Here is a 19,590-nt window from a genome sequence, read left to right on the forward strand (position 1 = left end):
ACGATGGCCTATCCTCCGCGTCATCGTCCGCCGATCCCACAATGGCGCGGACGATAGGCCATCGTCCGCGACATAGGGCGCGCCATATGGATCAGCCGCGGACGAAGGGGACGGACGATGGCGGGCACCCACAATGGGGGCATCGTCCGCGCCCGAGGACGATGGACGCCATAGGGCGTGCCGGGCGCCCCATTGCGGGTGCCCTAATCGCCCCAAGGACATCCCGACGGACATTCACGATAATAAAAATTCACAAATTCACCAAATTAAACAATTTACGGAATTAAAATTTCGACACGAATATGGACGGAGAAAATGCAATGATAATTTCATTAAATAAAAAATAAATAAAAAAGTACATTTCAACAAAAAAAAGTCTAAACAAATTACATTCTAAATATCAACGACGACCCATCCGCTTCCATAGCTCTTCAATTATATCGTTCTAGAGTCGAATATGAGTTCGTCGTTGGCGCAAGTCGGTAAATGCACGGACTCGATCGGCCTCTTCATGGGGTATCCCCATACGTACATTGGCAGTGGCCACGCCGTGGCTTGGACATTGGCCCAATCAGTCAGTGTTGGACCTTCATCTTCGATAATCATGTTGTGCATGATAATACATGCGTACATGATATCAGCAATGCTGTCAATATACCACAGCCGTGATGGACCCTTCACTGCCGCCCATCGAGCCTGGAGCGCACCAAATGCCCGCTCCACATCCTTGCGCGCTGCCTCCTGACGACCCGCAAAATAGATTTTCTTTTCTTCTGTTGGGCATCTGATCGTCTTCACAAAGACGGGCCACATAGGGTATATCTCATCCGCCAAATAATAGCTCATATTGTGCTGGTTGCCGTTGGCGACTAAACTGACGGCCGGACCAACACCCATGCACTGGTCGTTGAAAAGGGGCGATGACTGGAGGACATTGATGTCGTTGTTCGACCCGGCTACTCCAAAATACGCATGGCAAATCCACAACCGGTAGTCAGCGACCGCTTCAAGGATCATCGTGGGATTCTTGCCCTTGAAACCGGTAGTGTACACCCCTTTCCAGGCGGCGGGGCAGTTCTTCCACTCCCAATGCATACAATCTATGCTGCCCAATATTGGTTAGTAGGAATTGCAATTTGAAAAAAAAATACAGAAGAAATTAAAAACAATGGAATAATGGGGTGGAAAATAAGAGAAAATTGAAGAATATGAGAAAGTACTTAATGATTTTGAGGTGTAGTATGGTGGGGATGAGGAAATAAATGGAAAAAATGAGAGAAAGGTAATATTACGATTTTTTGAAATTGTACCATAAAAAAGAAAATCGAATATTTTGAATTTTGAAAAAAATAAAACGGCTGAAATTTGGCATGTAGGCGAACGGCCGAGAAAACGACTCGCCTGGGGCTTGCCCATCCCGGCATGACTTGCCCGCTCCTTCCCCTGGCTTATGCTCTAAAGCTGGATACATTAAAGTTGCATTCTCCAACTTTTTGGTCCAATTAAATAACTAGAAAACTGCTTCTGAATCACAATGCATGTCAAACAGTTTTTCAGTCGATATACTGAGAGTTCCATGTGCACAGCACAAACATAACTAACTTTTCATGAGCGAGAGAGGAGATACTTTATCTACTAGTAGTATCTAGTAACTTTAACAGTTTTCTCAGATTTGGTAGGCGTTTTATTTCAAAAGAATAGAAAGTCATGGATGGAGCACATCTTTTCTAGCACACCTCACACCTAAAAGCAAGCCAGAACTTAATCACATTTCATTTAGTAAAACTAAAGTAAGTACTAAATCATCACTGCATCCAAGGAATGACTTCAGACAAGATATATCCAGATTAGATCAACTACCTTGCCTCATCCACAACTTGCCTACAAAATTTGAATCCCTTGCAAATACTAGTATCATATGCCTTTCTTGTTTCACGGTCCCCATCTCTTGTGCTTTTCAGCATAACATGTTACCTGGATTGCACTGCTGTTCTATTTTCACACACATTTGCCGTTAGCACGCCTAAAAGTACCTTTGCCCACTGTCAACTCCAGCGCGGGTTTGCTTTCTCAACCAGGTAGCATGATAACCTTCTAGAGCAAAAGAGCATCAGCCACACATCAAGAAGGTGAAAGATGCTCTGATGGCTCATCAGATGTTCCGTTGGAATTATGTTTAACTCGCTCATAGAACAATAAGTAAGCTGCAGATGTCTTGATCTCAGACTCACTCACTGGTGACACATGAGAATCATCAAAATGATACCACTTGTTTTCCCCATCAATTAACTGCAACAAGGTACATTAAATTTGAGTTTAGTCACGAAGTAAGAGGTTCATAATGTGAAGCAAATACAGTCATGGCAATGCTCAAGATGCAGCTAAAACCCAGACAAACAGAAGAGTTTCAATTCTTTGATTTGAATGGAAGAACATATGTTATACTCAAACTAGAATGACGAATGATGATTACAATCATGTAAAATTATTGAATCCAGATTAAGTAATTACCTTGCAGTAAGCAGAATAATGTCCACCACCAAGGCCACCATAGTGGTTGCTAATAGCATATAGTTTATACACATGTCTCCCATCGTTACTCTTCACATATTTGCTTACATCAAGATTGTGGATGGGAAAATCAACAGTCGTGTCAAGTTTGTTTTTCATCCATTTACTATACGAGAACCGTTTCAAGTGAATGACGAGTATATCCGGCAATCTCCACAAATCCAATTTTTTGCTAGCTTGTCTATGTTCCTTGCATTGAGGGCAATACCTACATCCAAGTTTAAGCCGGTAAGAAAAGCCAAGAGGGCAAAAAATACAATAAAAAACACAGTGACTTCACAGTAATTACATACCACATATCATCAGGACCTAGAGGTTCCTCTTTCAGAAATGCATCTAAGCAAGAAAATAGAGAGACAGCCTCTTGCTGCTTGCTTTTGTTCGCGAAAATTTGAGATTTGTGTACCTCAGGAAGAACCTGTAGATAGCTAGCACTATAAATCTCATGTTCTTTTTCAGTCCATTCAACTAAGAATTTTGCCAAACGACTAGGTCTTATGGGTGTATTCTTCATTATAGGCCTCCAGCTGAAATGTGAAGATAATTTTGCCAAACAATTATCTTCAGTGATGCAAAGCTGAAATGTGAAGTCCTTACTGGGCATTCCCTCCCCCTCTATCTCCCCTGTTGATTGAATTTCTGGTCCTAATTGGTCGGTGCATGTGTTACCGGAGAAGGAGCCATTTTCTCTGCTATAGTCCATACTTGTTGAAGTATAAAATTCTTTTCTTCTCAAAGGAGAAAGCAATCTTTCAACTGCAAGATAAATATCTGCTCCGGATTGTGGATCTTCCAAGTCCGTCACGAATGGCGTCAAGAACAGCTTCCTGTCACTGAAGAAAATATCCATTAAGAGATAATTGAAGGTGAAGCCAACGAATCAAATGTATCAACTACCAACAAGATGTAATCACAAAAGGAAAATGTTTTACTGAATAGGGTTTTCATTGGAAAGGATAGAATGTTTTTCATAATGACATTGCAGTTTATTCTATTACTTTTTATAATACGACTGAATTTAAAGCTACAACCACCACCATAATGTTTCCACATGGCTCTCCTCACCCCCAAACAAGTAGAATTACTAAACCACTTTAATAACTAGTTTATCAAAAAAGCAAAATTTAAGATGAATGGTTTTATATGCTTATTGTAAGACAAGTCTGCACTAGTTTTATTCAAAAACATCTAGATAGTATAGCACAGAGTGTTAGTGTAGCACAGAGTAAAAGAGATAGTTTTATTCAAAAAAAGCAAGTAAAAGAGATAGTTTATCAAAAAAAGCAAGTAAATTGAATTTAAGATGAATGGTTTTATATGCTTATTGTAAGACAAGTCTGCACTAGTCTTATTCGAAAACATCTAGATAGTATAGCACAGAGTGTTAGTGTAGCACAGAGTAAAAGAGAGAGTTCCTCATCAATTTCACCACACAAGCCTGTGAGATGCCTGCATTAAAGGAACTCACTTGTCCTGGTATCGGTGATGTATCTCTAATCTCGTCAAATCAGCATCCCTCTTTGGAAGTCTGTAGGCAACTATGTGCTCATCATCTTTAATTCCAGCCAATGGTTCTGATGGACTTTCCAAGTACCGATATATCCGATTTTCAAAGACCTACAGGAAAAAAGTCAAATTCTGCCTTCAAATAAGCTGGTTTGACAAGACTATGCAAAAGCCCTAACATGAGAGACGAGAACTGCATATATTATTTACCTCGGCAAGGAGCAAGTATTCATCACTATGTACGCCGCATGCAATACCTAACGCCTGGATAAGATCTTTGCAGTTTCCTTCCTTCAGAACATTAACAGTGAATGGCATAGGAAGGCTACTACCATCACCATAGATCACCGTTACAGTCATAGATCGAGTAGCTATTGACGGAAGAGGCAATGATAGGTACATGAAAGGATCAAATGTTATAGATATCTTGTCACAAACTGGGCAAACCAGCGTTGATTTGTATTGGCCCTATCAAATATAAATCATTCGGTAAGTTCTACAGAAGAAAATCATGTAACAGAAATGAATTCCAGAAACTAGGATAGAAAACTTTAAACATCTATCGAATATCAATACCTGAAATGCATTCCATAATTAAAATATTTCTGGATATTTACATATTGATAACAAATGATGCTTTGGTGATATGGTGGTAGTGACTAGTAAAAGAGCAAATTATTAAAATATGGCTTCAATGAACAAGAAAATATTGTAGTTCACTTAGAATTACAAAGTATTTCTCTTAGTCTTAAAATCAATGATAGTAACATACTAAAAACATAAACCAAAGTCCATATAAATCATCCTTCATGGAATTTCGCATGAGTCTGAGCTTAACTTTGATACTACACTATTATTCTTCTATATCCTTTCTATGGTTTTCCTCTTTGAGTTTCCTTTCAGAATACCACCATTCAATACCAGCAACACCGAGCTAGTTTCTCAGAGGTTCCATTCACTTTACATTTATATGGCCTATAAGATATAGTTACAAGCAATCTAGCAATGACAGTAAATGAATATTTCATGACAAACTTTTTGAACAACCTCCTCCACATACAAGATAACACAACTGAAAAATGGCATTGTGTAGTTTGTGCTATACAGATCATGAAAGAGGCTCTAAAAGTTTGGAAGATGACATTTCATCATTTTATGTTCTTATGACAATATCAATTTTCCCAGTACCTTGCTGAGTTTTTAAATCCAACGAATTTCATTCAATATGGTTGGTTGGATTTCCTATGTAAAATATTCAAAATTTGAGAGAAGTTATCTATGTTCTTAGTATAAATATCTTTCTATAGTTAAACATTTGGGCAATTTTCTCATCTATCAAGGTTATCATAATTTTGTTAAGATCAATGCATTTCAGGTGCAGATCTAGCATAAAGCTAGAAGGGGCATAACCCTCCCGTAAAATTCTTAAATTTTACTCATGTATATTTTTTCTCCCCTCGGTATGAATTCGTGGCTCCGCCCCTGGTGCATTTTCAGGTAATTGTTCTCAGAACATGACTATATTCCATACCTATTCAGTGAGGTTCTAACTCATAAAAAATGTTACAGTATATGGTAAATTCAGCTCTCATAGCTCAAAACTCATCCAGCGAATGAAGAGCATAATCTCTGGATGTATCAAACTCATATTGAGTAAAATAGATGAAGACCGAATAATTTACCTGACATATATCTACAATTACTGAATCATTCCGGGCCTTGTGATATTTCCAAAACTCATCAGCAACTTCCTCATCTGGCTGGCCATCATAATCCTTAGCCTCGATATAAGGTTTCTGCTTAACACGATTTAGGTCTTCATGCAGCCCATCCAGCAAAAAAGCAAGGAGCTCCTAAGGAAAACCATTTCATATCATCTTTCTAGACTAATGTCAACAGAGAATGGAGATTGATTATATCCCATGGTTACAATTCCAAGCCAAAAATCATTGATAAAACCAGGCATCACATGAAAAGGGAACATACTCTACAAGTAATAATATGAGTAGTTTGTAAGACATAAAAGAATGTTAATAATGTCATCACATACTTTTTTACCTTAATACTATCAGATTCTAGTATAAGAGGTGCTATTTTTGGGTAACAAGAGGTGTTTAGAAGGTTGAAATATAAAGTAGAGTGACGCCATGTTCTAGAATAGAAAGTGCTATCACATATAGTAACTGTACTATACTATTTGTCGGGACAGAGGGAGCATTAGATAATAGATTGATGAAAGTTCCTGACAAACTAACACAGCATAATTTTGTACAAATATGTCTTATGATATTTAACTATTATAAAAAGAAGAGACAAAGCAATACACAACTGCAGGTGCCATAATCTTAATATCAAATTTAAATGAAAACTGACCTGTGAATCATGCTGATTATAACCACTGAACTGGGGAGCAAAACGGGCTAGTTTCCCCTTAAATACACGAGGTGCAACTGGAGTTCGACCAGAAGACCAGAGTCTCCTCAACAATTCACCAAATGCAAGTGCGAGCTCTCCCTGAACGATAAAAATTGTCAGAACACTTGCTGAACAAAATTGAGTATAGAAATCTTACTCAGAAGAAAGGACCAGAACAATTACACGCATTCCCAAAGGATTTTGTTTATTGATCTCACTGCTGTAATCTTGAACGAAGTAATCGACAAGATATGGTGTATGAACCAAACACTGAAGCGCACTATTCATAAAGCAAGTGTTGCCCAAATTTTGCAATCCTGCTAGACCTCTATCTCCTCCAGCTTCAGGCTTTAAACCATCATGTCCATCCTCCATATCCCCATATGTTGAAGTAATTTGCTCATGTGTGTTGGAGTTATAACTAGTTGAATGCCCATTAGACATAGATGGCCCACCAGCAATGGAAGAAGTTGATCCTGTAGATTCTACTGGAACCATTGCTAAGCTTTTTCCAGTTGAGTCCCTGGTAACACCATCAACCGGTACCTTAAGAAGAATCTGTAGGAAGAGATAAAGGGCCTTTCAGAAACTAGAAACCTCACAATCATGTTTTCAATGCAAGAGGCATAAAAGAATAATTGCTACAGAGGAATCTAGTCAAGCAGCAATGGCAATGCTTAGTAGTTATCAGCACTCGATAATTCAAATTTCTACCCCAAGGAGCAGAAATAATAACCAGATCTCCAAATATAAGAAAGCATCGTGAGCTTACTTCTTGATCCATCAGTACATTAGACTCCTCCAGAGTTTGGCTACAAGAAACTAATATAGTTCCCTGCTTCTTGTTGAAGTAGTCCCAGATGCAAATCTGTATAAATTTTAGAAAGAGACAAATCATGATATTACCAACCACACACATGATGAAACACTTGATAATAGTATAAACTAACCTTTTCTGGATCCAACCCTTTGAGTTGACAGACTTTTTCATAAAGGCTACGTAGAGAAGCCTGAATATACAATCAGCTAGTAAGAATCAGAATATCCCTACTATAATAGAACCTCCAAGATATCAGTTTCAAATTCAATACGAAAAGATTCCTATATGGGTGTATCTATATTAAGCATGGTATCCAAGAACCACCTAGTTTTGACTAAATGACAATTGCAACATAATTTTAAATTAAATTATTGAACGCAAAGTAGACAAGATTTTGAAGGGCAGCGATCTTTTTGTGCTGAGGATATCTCAGTGGTTAGATGTAATGGTGTCAAAAGAAAGTACTACGACTTCAGAGACTACAATACAAATAAAGTATCAGCATGAATACAAAAGCATATACCTTTTTACTTAACCGTATAACTGCCTCACTCTGGTCTCTAGAGTCGATTAACCTGAGGTGTACAGGGAAGACCTCTACACTGAATTGCTTACGTTGTTCCCCAACAGAGATCATCTTTCGCTTCAATACTGGCCCTCCTTTATACCTGGGGAGGGAAACATTAGAGCTTCAGCAAAAAAATATTGTAGAAGGAGAGAAGTTCTAGGCAACCCAGTGATGGAAATTGAGGATGAGAGTTTCCGTTTAAAGCATCATAATGAGGAACATATTTATAATTTCTAGCTGAACAGCACACAGTAGCCTGCCAAATGCTTGTTTGAATTCTTTCACCTCAGAGTCGAGGAAAAAGAAGAAATATGCTAGACATTAAAGGAAATAGCTTCAACCATTTAAAGTTATTCTCAGTGTTATTATTGGTTCAGACGAAATATGGTATCTCAAGAAAGAGGGCAGTAAGTAGAAGTACCATTTCAGAAGCCTCTCCCAAACTTCTTCCGGAACTAATTCATAATCATGCCCTTCTTGCAGAGTTCTATGAAGTTGCAGGTCTTCATCTTTATCTTTTACTTCATTTATAACTAGATCAGTGTTATCAATTGGTCCGGGCCTATCTTTTGTACATGATGATGCCACAGAGGATGGCCCAACAGAACTGCTATCAAATGGATAATCATCCTCTATTTTCCCAATGTACCTTTGCCATGCCATAAACCACCTGCTCAGGAAAAGGGTTCAAAGTAACATATCACGAACTTTTCAACACTATTTAAAACTAAAAGGGCTCTTCTACTGGAGAGTTGACAAGTTATGCTACAGTTTATGTCTGAAAACCAGAGCTATATGCTTTGATGGAAAATCAGATGTCAGAGTCCCACTTCTATCTATATTCCATAAACGGTTCGATAAAGTCACTGCCTAACAGTATAAGAAAGTGAAATAGTATGTTTTTGATGTACAAAAAATGCCAGACAATGACTTTCGCACAAGACATATAAAGAAATGTACAGATGTTGGGATTCAGTTAGCCGAGACGAATGATTAGTAAAATCCTGGTTACATGCCTTCAAAGCTAAAGCATATCAGCGGAACTATATTATTTGAATACAAAAACTCCACCTAACTACAGAAGGTTAAAGTTATCGATTATCCTTCAGCACCTAAACAAAGGAGTATTAATCATTCTAGATCAGATTATTACTCAATCAAACGCACAGAAGTGATCTGAACAACTAATCACCTGCTGGATACGACGTAATACAAATTTCCCTCTCGCAAATTAGCCTCAGCTTTGTCGGTCAATTCCTCAATGATCCTCCTCTCTTCCTCCGGCGTGCATGGCGTTTCAATTGATCCATTCTCCATCGACGAATCATGAACGCAAGAATCTGGAATCATCATTACGCGCCGTGCAATTCAACTGTGGAGAGCAAAGGAGGAGAAGAAGAAGTAAATAGATTCAACAACCACACAGAAACATCAAACTTGCAATTTTCAAAAACATTGAATGAATCTAAGAGCATTGAACTCACCGCAGATCAGTCAATGTGATGGATTAAGCAACGAAACGAGATATAGTTATATATTCTTCGGCGAGTGTAGAAAAAGAAATGGGGAAGCCAACCCTAGAGGTTTATACATTGAATTTGATGGAAAGAAGAAATCGTAGGAGAAAATCTAGAGCAAGAATTTAAGAGAGAGAGAGAGAGAGAGAGAGGAGAAGAGGCATCCAAAGATTTCCACCAGTTTTCAACCATTTGCCGTTTATTGCAGTTGGGTCTCTTTTGTACGGTTCTACCCACCAACTTCTCATACAAATTTTTATTCAATCCTAATTCGTTCTTTAATTTGTTTATCACCACTCTAAAATCAAATTAAACTAGCAATTAAGTTTAATCCTACCTAAATTACGTCTCCGTTTAAGATTTAAGTTTTCACTATAAATATAGTCCGACCTAAATATTACAATTAATGTGACATGACTAACACTTATTCCGGTGGAGAATATTCTAATGAGAATATTTTTTTCATTTTTCTAACAAAATGGAGTATTGAAAAAAAGATACTATTGATTTCGAATCAAAAGTTGTGTTTGGAATCTATTTGTAGGACAATGAAAAAGGTTAGATGATCACGTTACGTTTTCACTATGTATTTATTGTATGAGGAAATTATAATCAATTATTCGCTCATTAAAATCTGAAATGGTGCTAGCTAACTACACGTGCATATAAGGTTTGGTTGAAATACAAAGACTAAACTTAAGCTTCTACTTATTTTGAAATAATTGATACTACTAGCATTTTTAGTATTCGTAGTTGGCAACTCAATGCCGACTTTGACACATGCCAAGGTCAATTATTATACTAATACAGTAGTAATTACTGGAGTATTAATAAATTTCTAAGCAAATATACGAAGTAAATTTGAGCGAAAAAGATGTGCCTCTCTTTCGCAATTTCTACTTTGCTAGAGAAAAAGGTGCATATAATAGTATTTTAATTAAATAGTGTAACTGTGTTAGGCTAGAGAAATCGATTGTTTGATAAACACAATAATATATAAATTAAATTGATTGTTGATAAAGGTACCCAAACCAAGGCATGCTTACCAAAATTAAATAGTGTAACTGTGTTAGGCTAGTGTTCCATTTATACAAAACTAATATTGGGTTCATGGTGACATTGATCATAATTCACTAAAGAAACCAACAATTCAGAAGACCCGTATATCAAATTTATATTGCAGAACAAGATATTCTACATACAAGAATCTAATTACAGCCTACCCTAGGAGTTAAACCTAAACTTTATAACCAAATTTAGACTATTGGAACCTATATGTACAATATTGTTACAACTTATAACTTACACATTCAGATAAGTCTCCTTGTTCTGAATCACAAAAAGCATCATCCACGATTTCTTTAAAGTGATTGTTGCACTTGATGATAACTAAATTTGCAGCAGCCTAAGCCATGAATAGAGCTGCTCACTAAGTGCAACCATAAGGAAGAGTGTCAATTATGCTGAAGTCTTACTGGACCTCATCTGAACTAGCCGAGACCTCACTGCCAACTCCAGATGTCCCACCACCCTGTATTTCTTCTTCGCTGGACATACTATCTTCACTAGAATAAGAAAATGATTCACTTTCATCATCACTAACAAAGCCAGCTCTACGCCGCCCCCTGACAATACGTCTTCCCTGTAAACCAAGTCGCCCGCGTTTTCTTGCTTTCCGCTTTCCTTGATGGGATTCAAAACTCTTACTCCCAGCATCCTTTGAATCTTTTACTCTCTGATCTTCATTATCCTCTGATTCAATGCTCAGGGAATCAGTATCAAGTTTGCGTCGTTTTCTACTCCCATTAGTCTGAAATAGAAAGTACCCAAATTTAGTTAATGTGGTTATGCACATCCTAACGTAGAGGTAATTCTTAAAGACAATATTGACTTCAAAATCTCCAGAATTGTATTCTACTTTTTTTCCATAGAAAAAAGTCACATATTCAAAACAGTGATAACATTAATGCACGCCTGAAACACACACCAGACACTCTGAACTCTTCATGGCTGCCCTCCTCTAAAGATTCTGGTAGATCCTAAAATTTCCCTACTTCTTTTAAGCCACATAGACCAATAGAGAGCTGGAACTGAAGAGTGCACAGTTTGCTTTCTAGATTTGACAATATCTCTAATATCTTTAATTTGCATCCCCCATGAGCTAAGAATTATTTTCTACTATGGCAAAAAAAAAAGAAATGTGAATTTGTATAATTACTGATAAATGATTAAGTAAAAAGGTAACATACTAATCAACTGAAAATGTTATAGCCACATAAACAAAAAATGGAGAAAAGGAAAGGGTGTTAGTTTGTCTTTCAGATTTTGGTTTTTAGTGGCTAATAGGACTACTTGTCAGCAAACAGAACCATCTTATTTTCACGGAGACCTATTTTATTAATTCCAAGGAGTTGTTGCACGGGCCAGATATCATTCACCCCACAGTCCAGGTCTGATTGTCTGAATATGACAACTATACATTTTTGTATGGAATTGTAAAACATATCGTTGGAGTGATGGAGTCTGGTGCAGAAACAGAATGGTTTTGTAGGATAATGCTACATTCACTTACAAACCTGATTGTGCACATACAAACAAAATATCTACACCAGATGGAAGCGTGTTCAAGAAGGGGCTCAAGGACTAAGTATCAAATTTACATATTTGTGCAAATTCACATACTCTCTACAAGACACCACTTAAAGAATCTGAAAAGGCCAAAGCAATAGTTTACCACTTAATGTTTATAACAAGTCACTACACTACGTGAGGAGCAGATAGACATAAGCTGACAAGCATTTGCAAAAGAATACCTTTGGTCCACGGTCAACTAAACAAGCCCATTCACTTCGGTTCCTCAAACAATCAAGAACAGCCTGCGAGTGGCTTGAATATGCATAGCGGTCTCCATTATGTTTCCTTAGGTGAGGCCAATGCTGGGAATAGGTCAATAGGTATTAAAATTAATTTAAAACTAAACCAGTCAATTGAAAGATCTATGCCAAAAGAATCAAATCGTATATCCAGAAGGAAGAGAAAGAGAGAAATGATAATCGATGTATTATTGAAGTGACATACCGGCAAAACAGCGTTACAGAGTTCGTCGTAAGTCATGCGTTTGCCTTCACTCATAATCTCAGCAATCAAACCTACAAAATGCAATCCCGAAAAATGAGGATGAAGCATTTTCTAGCTATCTGCATCAGTAAAGCAATTAATAGAAGTACAATTTTATGCCAGAGGAGCACAGACCAGGCAAAGTAAGATTCGTCTGACGACCAACCATCCGTGGATCATCAGCAGCAGCACTCCTTGATGACAGGCGACTAGATGATATATTGTGCTCATTAGCATATACAGATGATGATATGGAGCTGTTCATGTTTTTCTTCTTCATTGATTGCACGCTTTTAACTAGACCACCATCTGCTTCTTTACTTAAAACCTGTTCTACACCGTAACTGGAATCCTGCCTCCTGTTATCCGGCGAAGTAAGTTTTCTCTCCATCTTTTTAGCTTCATTGTCAACTTTCGGAGGAGCGTGCGAACCATCTACAGAAAAATCCTTAGTCCTCCGCCTAGAAACCTTCAATTCATTAATATGAAAGTCATAACCTCAATTTCAAAGTCAGATAACAGTGCAAAAAGGTCAACTCAATGGAAATTTTTAGATAGGTATACCATGCCCTGATCTTTTCCTCCACTAACAGTTCTCTTCATGAGCACACTAGTTGCAGTTGGGCCTGTTAACTGAGGCAAACTTCCAGCATTACGCATGCGTGGCACCCGAGGGACTCTTGGAGAACTATTCAGTTCATGGTGTAAAAGTAAAGCAAGCTGCATGTGACATACCATAAAAGGTTAGATATGAAAGTTAAGAACATGTAAAATAAAATTTGAATACTTGCTTTATACCTCTTCATCACTCAAGATAGCAGGAACATTTGAAGATGCTGGAGAGGTCATTGAAGCCACATGTCCTTTGGATGGCGGATTACATCCCGTGTGATAAGACTTTTCACCTTTTCCTGGAACAGCTGAAGCAAGAGCTTTACTGGAAGAACCCTCTGCTGATGGAGGACTAGTGCACTCACCAGTAACATGACTAGATGCAACATTTGAGCCCAATGGTACTCTAGAAAAATGAATGCTGGGATCTTTTAAATCTGATGAGGGTTTTTTTGAAGCAGATGAGTTAGAAAAATTATTGGACTCTGACATTTTTGTCGCAGAGCCTGACCCTGAAGATTCTTTTACTAATTTCTTTGGCCTCCCACTTGTGTCTACACGCTCGACTTTATCAGCGAAAGCATTGTCTTTCATAGTTCCTTGACTGCTATCAGACAACTCTTGTCTACTATGAACAGAGGATTTTTGAGCGGTTGCAGCCATGTAATTTTCAGAGGATTTGGACCTGATACCTGAAGATGAAGTGGATCTCAATACAGTAACTCCTGATTTACGCTGATAGGAAGCTGTTGAGTGACATCTTGATGTGCCATTTGATTTGAGTAATTCCTCAGCCACTTCCGAGCTAGGTTTAAGTCCTGATGACTTTTTTCTTCCTCCCCTGGAAACTTCGGGCCCTGAATGTTCTCTCTTGGAATGAGGGATAACTCCAGCTGATTCGTCAGGTTTATCTGTCCTAGGACAGCCAACAGTAAGGCTCCTGCTAGCCTCAAGGACCTTAGCTACATTTGCTTCTGTTTTTAAAGTAGACATCCCAACCACTTTATCTTCCCCAGTGACAACATTAACAGACAATCCAGGAAATTGAGTTGAGGCTTTAGGCTCGTCTAATTTTACCTCACTCAAATGTAGAGAGTCAACCAAATGGTCCCCATGATTATCAGAATCCAACTTGCTTCTCAGTTTCTTGATAGGCCGTGGATTGGTCTCGTCAATGACTAAATCTTGACTCTGATCACTTTTTTTAGCATCTGCAACAGTAATTCTAACATGCGCAGCAGCCACAAGCTCCTTTTCAAATGAGCCAGTTCTTACACTTACAGTAACCTAATTAAGAAATTAAAATTTGCATGTTGTTAGTAATAATCATCACATTTTAAAGCACACTAAAGTAGCTATAGTTGAATGCTTTTCGGGGAACCAATCAAAATTGATGGGCAAAAGACTCAAAACATACTCTCACAATGTATTTATTTAGAAATATTGTACTGAACAGCTGTGTTCTCCATGATCCCCAACTTGAAGAAGTACCAGTCTCATGATAAATAATTTGCACTGGCATATAGAAAAAATAAATGAAATGATAACACATGCATTTCGTCTAGAACAGCCTAGATAAAGACTAATAATAATAAAAACAATTGCATAATTTAGCTAACAAGTGAAAGTGAATTATTGTAACACGAAGTTTGCTGGCATGCAGAAATGACTATAAATTAGACACACAGTTTCTACCTATGCTTTCCCTATCTGACCTCTAATCAATGCCTACAAAAAGCATAGTTTCTCCTTTACCATCTATCTGGATAAACTTTGCCCTATAAGAGAATGAGTAGAATCTAAGAAATAGCTTATACAGCAGCTTATAATAATCCTAGGATACTTTGAACATGTTATTTACCATGGATAAAAATAACCCAATATAATTCGCGCCTAGAACTAGATAAGCACCATAAACAATTTCACACTCAAACAACAGCAAGTGGGAGAACCAACCAAGCTATGCATAAAAATGAAATACCATCCTACAAGTAGCCTGGCATACAAAAATGCTAAATCGACATTTCAATATGTAAGATAATAATTAAGTGCAGAAAAATTGGCACAAGAGCGGCAAGTACAAATTGTTTACAGTACAGAAGGAAATACATAAGGCAATGGATATACAAACCTCTTCCTTTACAAGCAATCTCTGGGGACTATTCGCTTCAGTTAAAGATTCCACGCCATTACACGTCTTGAAGACATTCACAGATTCCAGTGGAACTTGAGCTTCTTTATTACCAACCCGTAACATTTCACCATTTGAAACATCATTTCTAGCGGTGACCTCTTGACCATGCTCATTTGAAGCTAGGTTGGTAGCACATTCACGAAGAGGATCTAATGGTTGGTCGCCAAGAACTTTGCCACATTGAAGATCATCACTGTCAGCCTTGCAGCCTTTACCTTGAGATAACCCCAGACGTTTTCCATCACCTGAGAACGTTGAAGCTAATGGTATAGATGGAAAAATAAATCATATGTATCAGCATAGACAATTTACACAAACAAAACTGCATTCGACTCGACTATTAATCTATAAAATGACCGTTAAAAAAATAAAACTAAACTAAGAAAATGTAGTAATATGTTAAGTCACCTGCTTTCGAGCCATGAACCGGCCGCTTTTTAACATCACTCTCTTTATCAGTAGCCCTCACCTTTTTCCTTACATTTAAATCCTTCGATGCTCCAAGGTCCTCTTTTTTGCACTTTCCAGAGTTCAACACAACTGTCACCGAATTCTTTTTCTTCTTCTTTATGCCATCGTCAGGGGCAAAATGTGGTTTATCACCATCAGACTTCTTCTTCTGTCTAGGTGCTACTCTTTCTGGACACGCACCCCTTTCAACAACCCCTTTCGAGTTAACGGAGTCCACCAGTGTGGCAGGCGAAGCACCGTCGTGTTTCTTCAACAAAGAGAATAAAACCCTAGCACCATTATCAGTTCTGTTGGCATTCTTTTCACCATTTGTCGTATCCATGTCTTCGTCTTCCTTCTCCTCAACCTTGCCCTGACTCAACAGAGGAAACTCAGTATACCTAAGGTTAAACTTCTTAGGAACATAACCAGTAGACTTCCACAACTGAGGTCCAAAAACGGAAGACATACCAATCCCGGAAAATGAAGCAGGTTCCCCACCGGGCACTCCTTGCACGTGTACCCTCTCTTCCATGGGAATATCGGTCCAGAGCCTAAAAGGCCTACGCGATGCTACCGGCGGTGGATTCAGATTTTCCATTGTCAGCGTCTTGGTCGGCAACTCAAGCAAAAACTCGGCCACCTCTGTCTCCTCGCTCTCATTCCTAACCCCGCTGTTCTTGCTCTTGCACTTGTCACAAGCAAAAGATTTCTCGCTCTTGACGTAGCGCGAGCAGCGCGTGTGCACCCACACCCCGCACTCATCGCAATCAACCATCTCCTCGCCGTCGTCGAAAGTGACGCCGCAAACGCAGTCCACCGTCCATGAGCCGTCCACCCAGTCGTCGTGGCGGGGCTCCGCTGCGGGAAGCCGATGCGAACGGCTTCTCATCGCTGCTAGAGAGACCTCTAAACCTAATTCAACCTTTCAATCAAACCCTAATTCTCACACATATCACATAATTCTGTACAATTTGGTGAATTCATTCAGTCGACCAGGAATTAGATGCAGAATGAGAAGGCTTAGCTGTTGAAGCAGCCACAAAATTGTTGAATTAGAGAGATTGAGGATGACTCAGTGTAATGCTGGGGAGAAGAAGAACGGAACCCATTCAATTTGTGAAACTGGGTTTGGGAAATGAAGTGGCGTCCGCGACCTGTTTTGCTGCGGGTAGCTTTATCTAATTTCTTTTTCTTTTATTCTCTTTTCCTGCTGACGGTAATTTAACGAATAAAATATTTGATTGACTTTTCAAGGTAATGTTAACATATGAAAATAAATTAATGTTATTGGTATTTTCATATCATTAGTTAATGTTAATATGTTAAAGACATATTTTTATAAATTATTGTGGACGCAAATCTCAGTTAGTAACATGACATCCAAAATTAGTGCCTAAACATAAATTATGTGGCTTCACTGTTAGACTGCAATAGCAGATTTCCCGGCGGACGTCCGCTATTGCAGTGTTTGGGGCGGACACGGACGTCGGCGTCGGACGAGAGGTCGTCCGCGGGTGAGCACGGACGTCCGCTATTGCGGTGACACGACGGATGTCCTTATGACGCGTCAGGAGGTATTTTTGGGATGTCCGCCGGGACATCCATCCCTATTGCGGATGCTCTTAGGTGGCGTTCGGTTGCCATGACTAATATCATGAGACTATACATCTAGGATTAAGTTGTGGGATTATTTTAGTTGGAGGGGGAGGCTATGACTAATCATCATGAGACTATTCATTTAGGATTAAGTTGAAGGGTTCAATCTTATAAACCAAACATGATACATATTTAATCATGAGATTTAATTTTGCCAACCGAACATCCCTTAGTAGTATATATATATTACTAATACACACAGGCACACACGTACTAATAGTAAAACTGAAAAGGTCGACCAGTCACTACCGGATGAGGTAGGTGTAGTAGCTTCAGCAAACTCATCCTGCAAATTTTCAAAACCTTTTATTTATTTATTGTATAAGACTCGAATAATTTATCTCAAACTGTATTCGTAGTCACGGCAACGGTTGATAAGGAGTAGCAATAACAAAAAGTTTATATTTCCTGCAACTTGTAATGCCGAAGTGTTCAATCATGTTTAAATCTTGGGCATCGACACCATGCGGGAGTTTCCAGTTGAAGTCATGAAGCAGTTGAGCTAAGGGGAGAGCCACACTTGCTGAACCAAACGCTATTCCAGGGCACACTCTTTTCCCGCTCCCAAAGGGCATGTAGCGAGTATCGTTACCAGTAAAGTCGAGGGTGGGCTGATTCAGAAACCTTTCGGGCTTGAAGCTTTCTGGATCAGTCCAATACTTAGGATCCCTTTGTATAGCCCACGCGTTCACTAATACCTTCGTTTTAGCAGGGATAGTGTACCCGTTGATTTGGCAGGATTCCCTCGATAATCTGGGGATGATCGAACCTTGCGGATGCAACCTGTGACTTTCCATGATCACTAGTTTTAGGTACTTCATTTTTTGAATATCATCTTCCTCGATGCTTGTGTGGCTTCTTCCTTTCATCACTTGTCTTATTTCGGCCTGCACCTTGTTCATCGCTCGCGGATTCCTCATTAGCTCTGTCATCACCCAATCTAGAGATGACGACGATGTTTCACTTCCACCAGTAAACATATCCTGTATTAGTGACCAAACCATATCAGAAAAAAGAGATCGATGAAGAAGAGAGAGGAAGAGAGAGTAAAATCTTGTTAACGTTACAAGTATAACCGCTTTTATGTTGTCGTAGCCGAAGGGAAAATCCACGTCTCCGCTTTCTTTCACCCTCAGCAGGACATCAACCAGATCTTCATTACCAAACTCTCCATTACCTCCCCCGTTGGACTCATGCTCGCGGATGATTTCATCGAAAATGGCATCCATCTTCCGCCGCATCACCATCAACCTCCTCTTCGTGCTCCAGCTCACAGCATTAGCTATCACAGAAGACGGGAAGATATCTGCAAGCAAAAAACCCGTCGCCATCTCCAGAGCAACGCTAACTAACCTCATCAGTGCTTCTTTATCCTTCAACACCTTCCCAAACGCAGCTCTGCAGATGATGGAGCTCAGCGTCAAGTACACCATGTCCGTTAGATTCACCGGCTCTTCACCAGAGAGGCGGAGCGACTCCACAAGTCGACAGACCTCGTCCTTCCTGATGAATCCGAAGGAACGCACGTTTTTGGCGCTGAGGAGTTCGAGGATGCATATTTTGCGCATCTGCCTCCAGTAGTGACCGTAGGGGCTAAATGTGATGTCCACGTAGTTGTACCAAAATATGTTCAGGGCTATGCTTTCCGGCCTGTCTGCGTAAACAGGGTCCTTGTCTTTGAGCATTTCTTTCACAATTTCAGGCGAGGAGACGACGATGGTGTCGACTTGGCCTAGCTTCAGATGCATTATCGGGCCGTACTTGCGAGCTAGATCACGGAAGCTACGGAAAGGGGGATTGGAAATAAGGTGCAGATGTCCGATTATTGGGACTTTTTTAGGCCCTGGAGGAAAATTAGCACTGGATTTCTTCTTCCATTTCTTAATCAATAAGAGTATTAAAAGAGGAAAAATCACAGTCATAGTCCATGGAAGAAGATCGGACTCCTCCATATCCCGTGGAAAACAGATTGTAATTAAACAAGGAAAGTTTTTTGGTTCACTTATGCTATAGATTTGATCCCATTAATTTATAGAGATGATATGCATTTAATTATGCACCATCCTATATTTCTAAATGGTTCAAAAGTTTCCTTTTGCGCCACCCTACTCTCTAAATTTATTTATATGTAATTACTTGTCTTAACTTCTTATAATTTTCC

At 39.0% G+C, this 19,590-nt stretch overlaps 3 protein-coding genes across 7 annotated transcripts; all 3 read right to left on the reverse strand.

The window, feature by feature from the left end:
* Window positions 1–1,661: 1,661 nt before the first annotated feature.
* LOC121772117 (ubiquitin carboxyl-terminal hydrolase 9-like) lies at window positions 1,662–9,593 on the reverse strand. 2 transcript variants are annotated; one of them, XM_042169100.1, is made up of 14 exons: window positions 9,365–9,593; window positions 9,073–9,252; window positions 8,302–8,550; window positions 7,836–7,980; window positions 7,443–7,502; window positions 7,265–7,360; window positions 6,676–7,050; window positions 6,451–6,591; window positions 5,760–5,930; window positions 4,288–4,545; window positions 4,040–4,188; window positions 2,865–3,398; window positions 2,512–2,779; window positions 1,662–2,289 (listed from the first exon to the last, which is right to left on the reverse strand). In XM_042169100.1, exons 2-14 carry the CDS (start codon window positions 9,231–9,233, stop codon window positions 2,122–2,124), a joined length of 2,775 nt encoding a protein of 924 aa, XP_042025034.1. In that variant the 5' UTR covers window positions 9,234–9,252; window positions 9,365–9,593; the 3' UTR covers window positions 1,662–2,121. The 2 variants fall into 2 exon arrangements, with proteins under 2 accessions (XP_042025034.1, XP_042025033.1); XM_042169099.1 differs by having other exon boundaries at window positions 2,865–3,404.
* Window positions 9,594–10,546: 953 nt separating this feature from the next.
* On the reverse strand, window positions 10,547–16,926 carry LOC121771518. Of its 3 annotated transcripts, XM_042168320.1 has the most exons (9): window positions 16,242–16,379; window positions 15,729–16,143; window positions 15,258–15,580; window positions 13,313–14,413; window positions 13,079–13,234; window positions 12,650–12,983; window positions 12,476–12,546; window positions 12,211–12,333; window positions 10,547–11,207 (listed from the first exon to the last, which is right to left on the reverse strand). In XM_042168320.1, exons 2-9 carry the CDS (start codon window positions 16,111–16,113, stop codon window positions 10,869–10,871), a joined length of 2,832 nt encoding a protein of 943 aa, XP_042024254.1. In that variant the 5' UTR covers window positions 16,114–16,143; window positions 16,242–16,379; the 3' UTR covers window positions 10,547–10,868. The 3 variants fall into 3 exon arrangements, with proteins under 3 accessions (XP_042024254.1, XP_042024253.1, XP_042024252.1); XM_042168319.1 differs by having other exon boundaries at window positions 15,258–15,565; window positions 15,729–16,926; XM_042168318.1 differs by having other exon boundaries at window positions 15,729–16,926.
* A 591-nt stretch (window positions 16,927–17,517) lies between these two features.
* LOC121770564 (premnaspirodiene oxygenase-like) lies at window positions 17,518–19,417 on the reverse strand. 2 transcript variants are annotated; one of them, XM_042167297.1, is made up of 2 exons: window positions 18,506–19,417; window positions 17,518–18,412 (listed from the first exon to the last, which is right to left on the reverse strand). In XM_042167297.1, exons 1-2 carry the CDS (start codon window positions 19,379–19,381, stop codon window positions 17,789–17,791), a joined length of 1,500 nt encoding a protein of 499 aa, XP_042023231.1. In that variant the 5' UTR covers window positions 19,382–19,417; the 3' UTR covers window positions 17,518–17,788. The 2 variants fall into 2 exon arrangements, with proteins under 2 accessions (XP_042023231.1, XP_042023230.1); XM_042167296.1 differs by having other exon boundaries at window positions 18,497–19,417.
* Window positions 19,418–19,590: the final 173 nt, after the last annotated feature.

Source organism: Salvia splendens, chromosome 16, assembly GCF_004379255.2.
Source record: "Salvia splendens isolate huo1 chromosome 16, SspV2, whole genome shotgun sequence".
Classification (NCBI taxonomy): domain Eukaryota; kingdom Viridiplantae; phylum Streptophyta; class Magnoliopsida; order Lamiales; family Lamiaceae; genus Salvia; species Salvia splendens.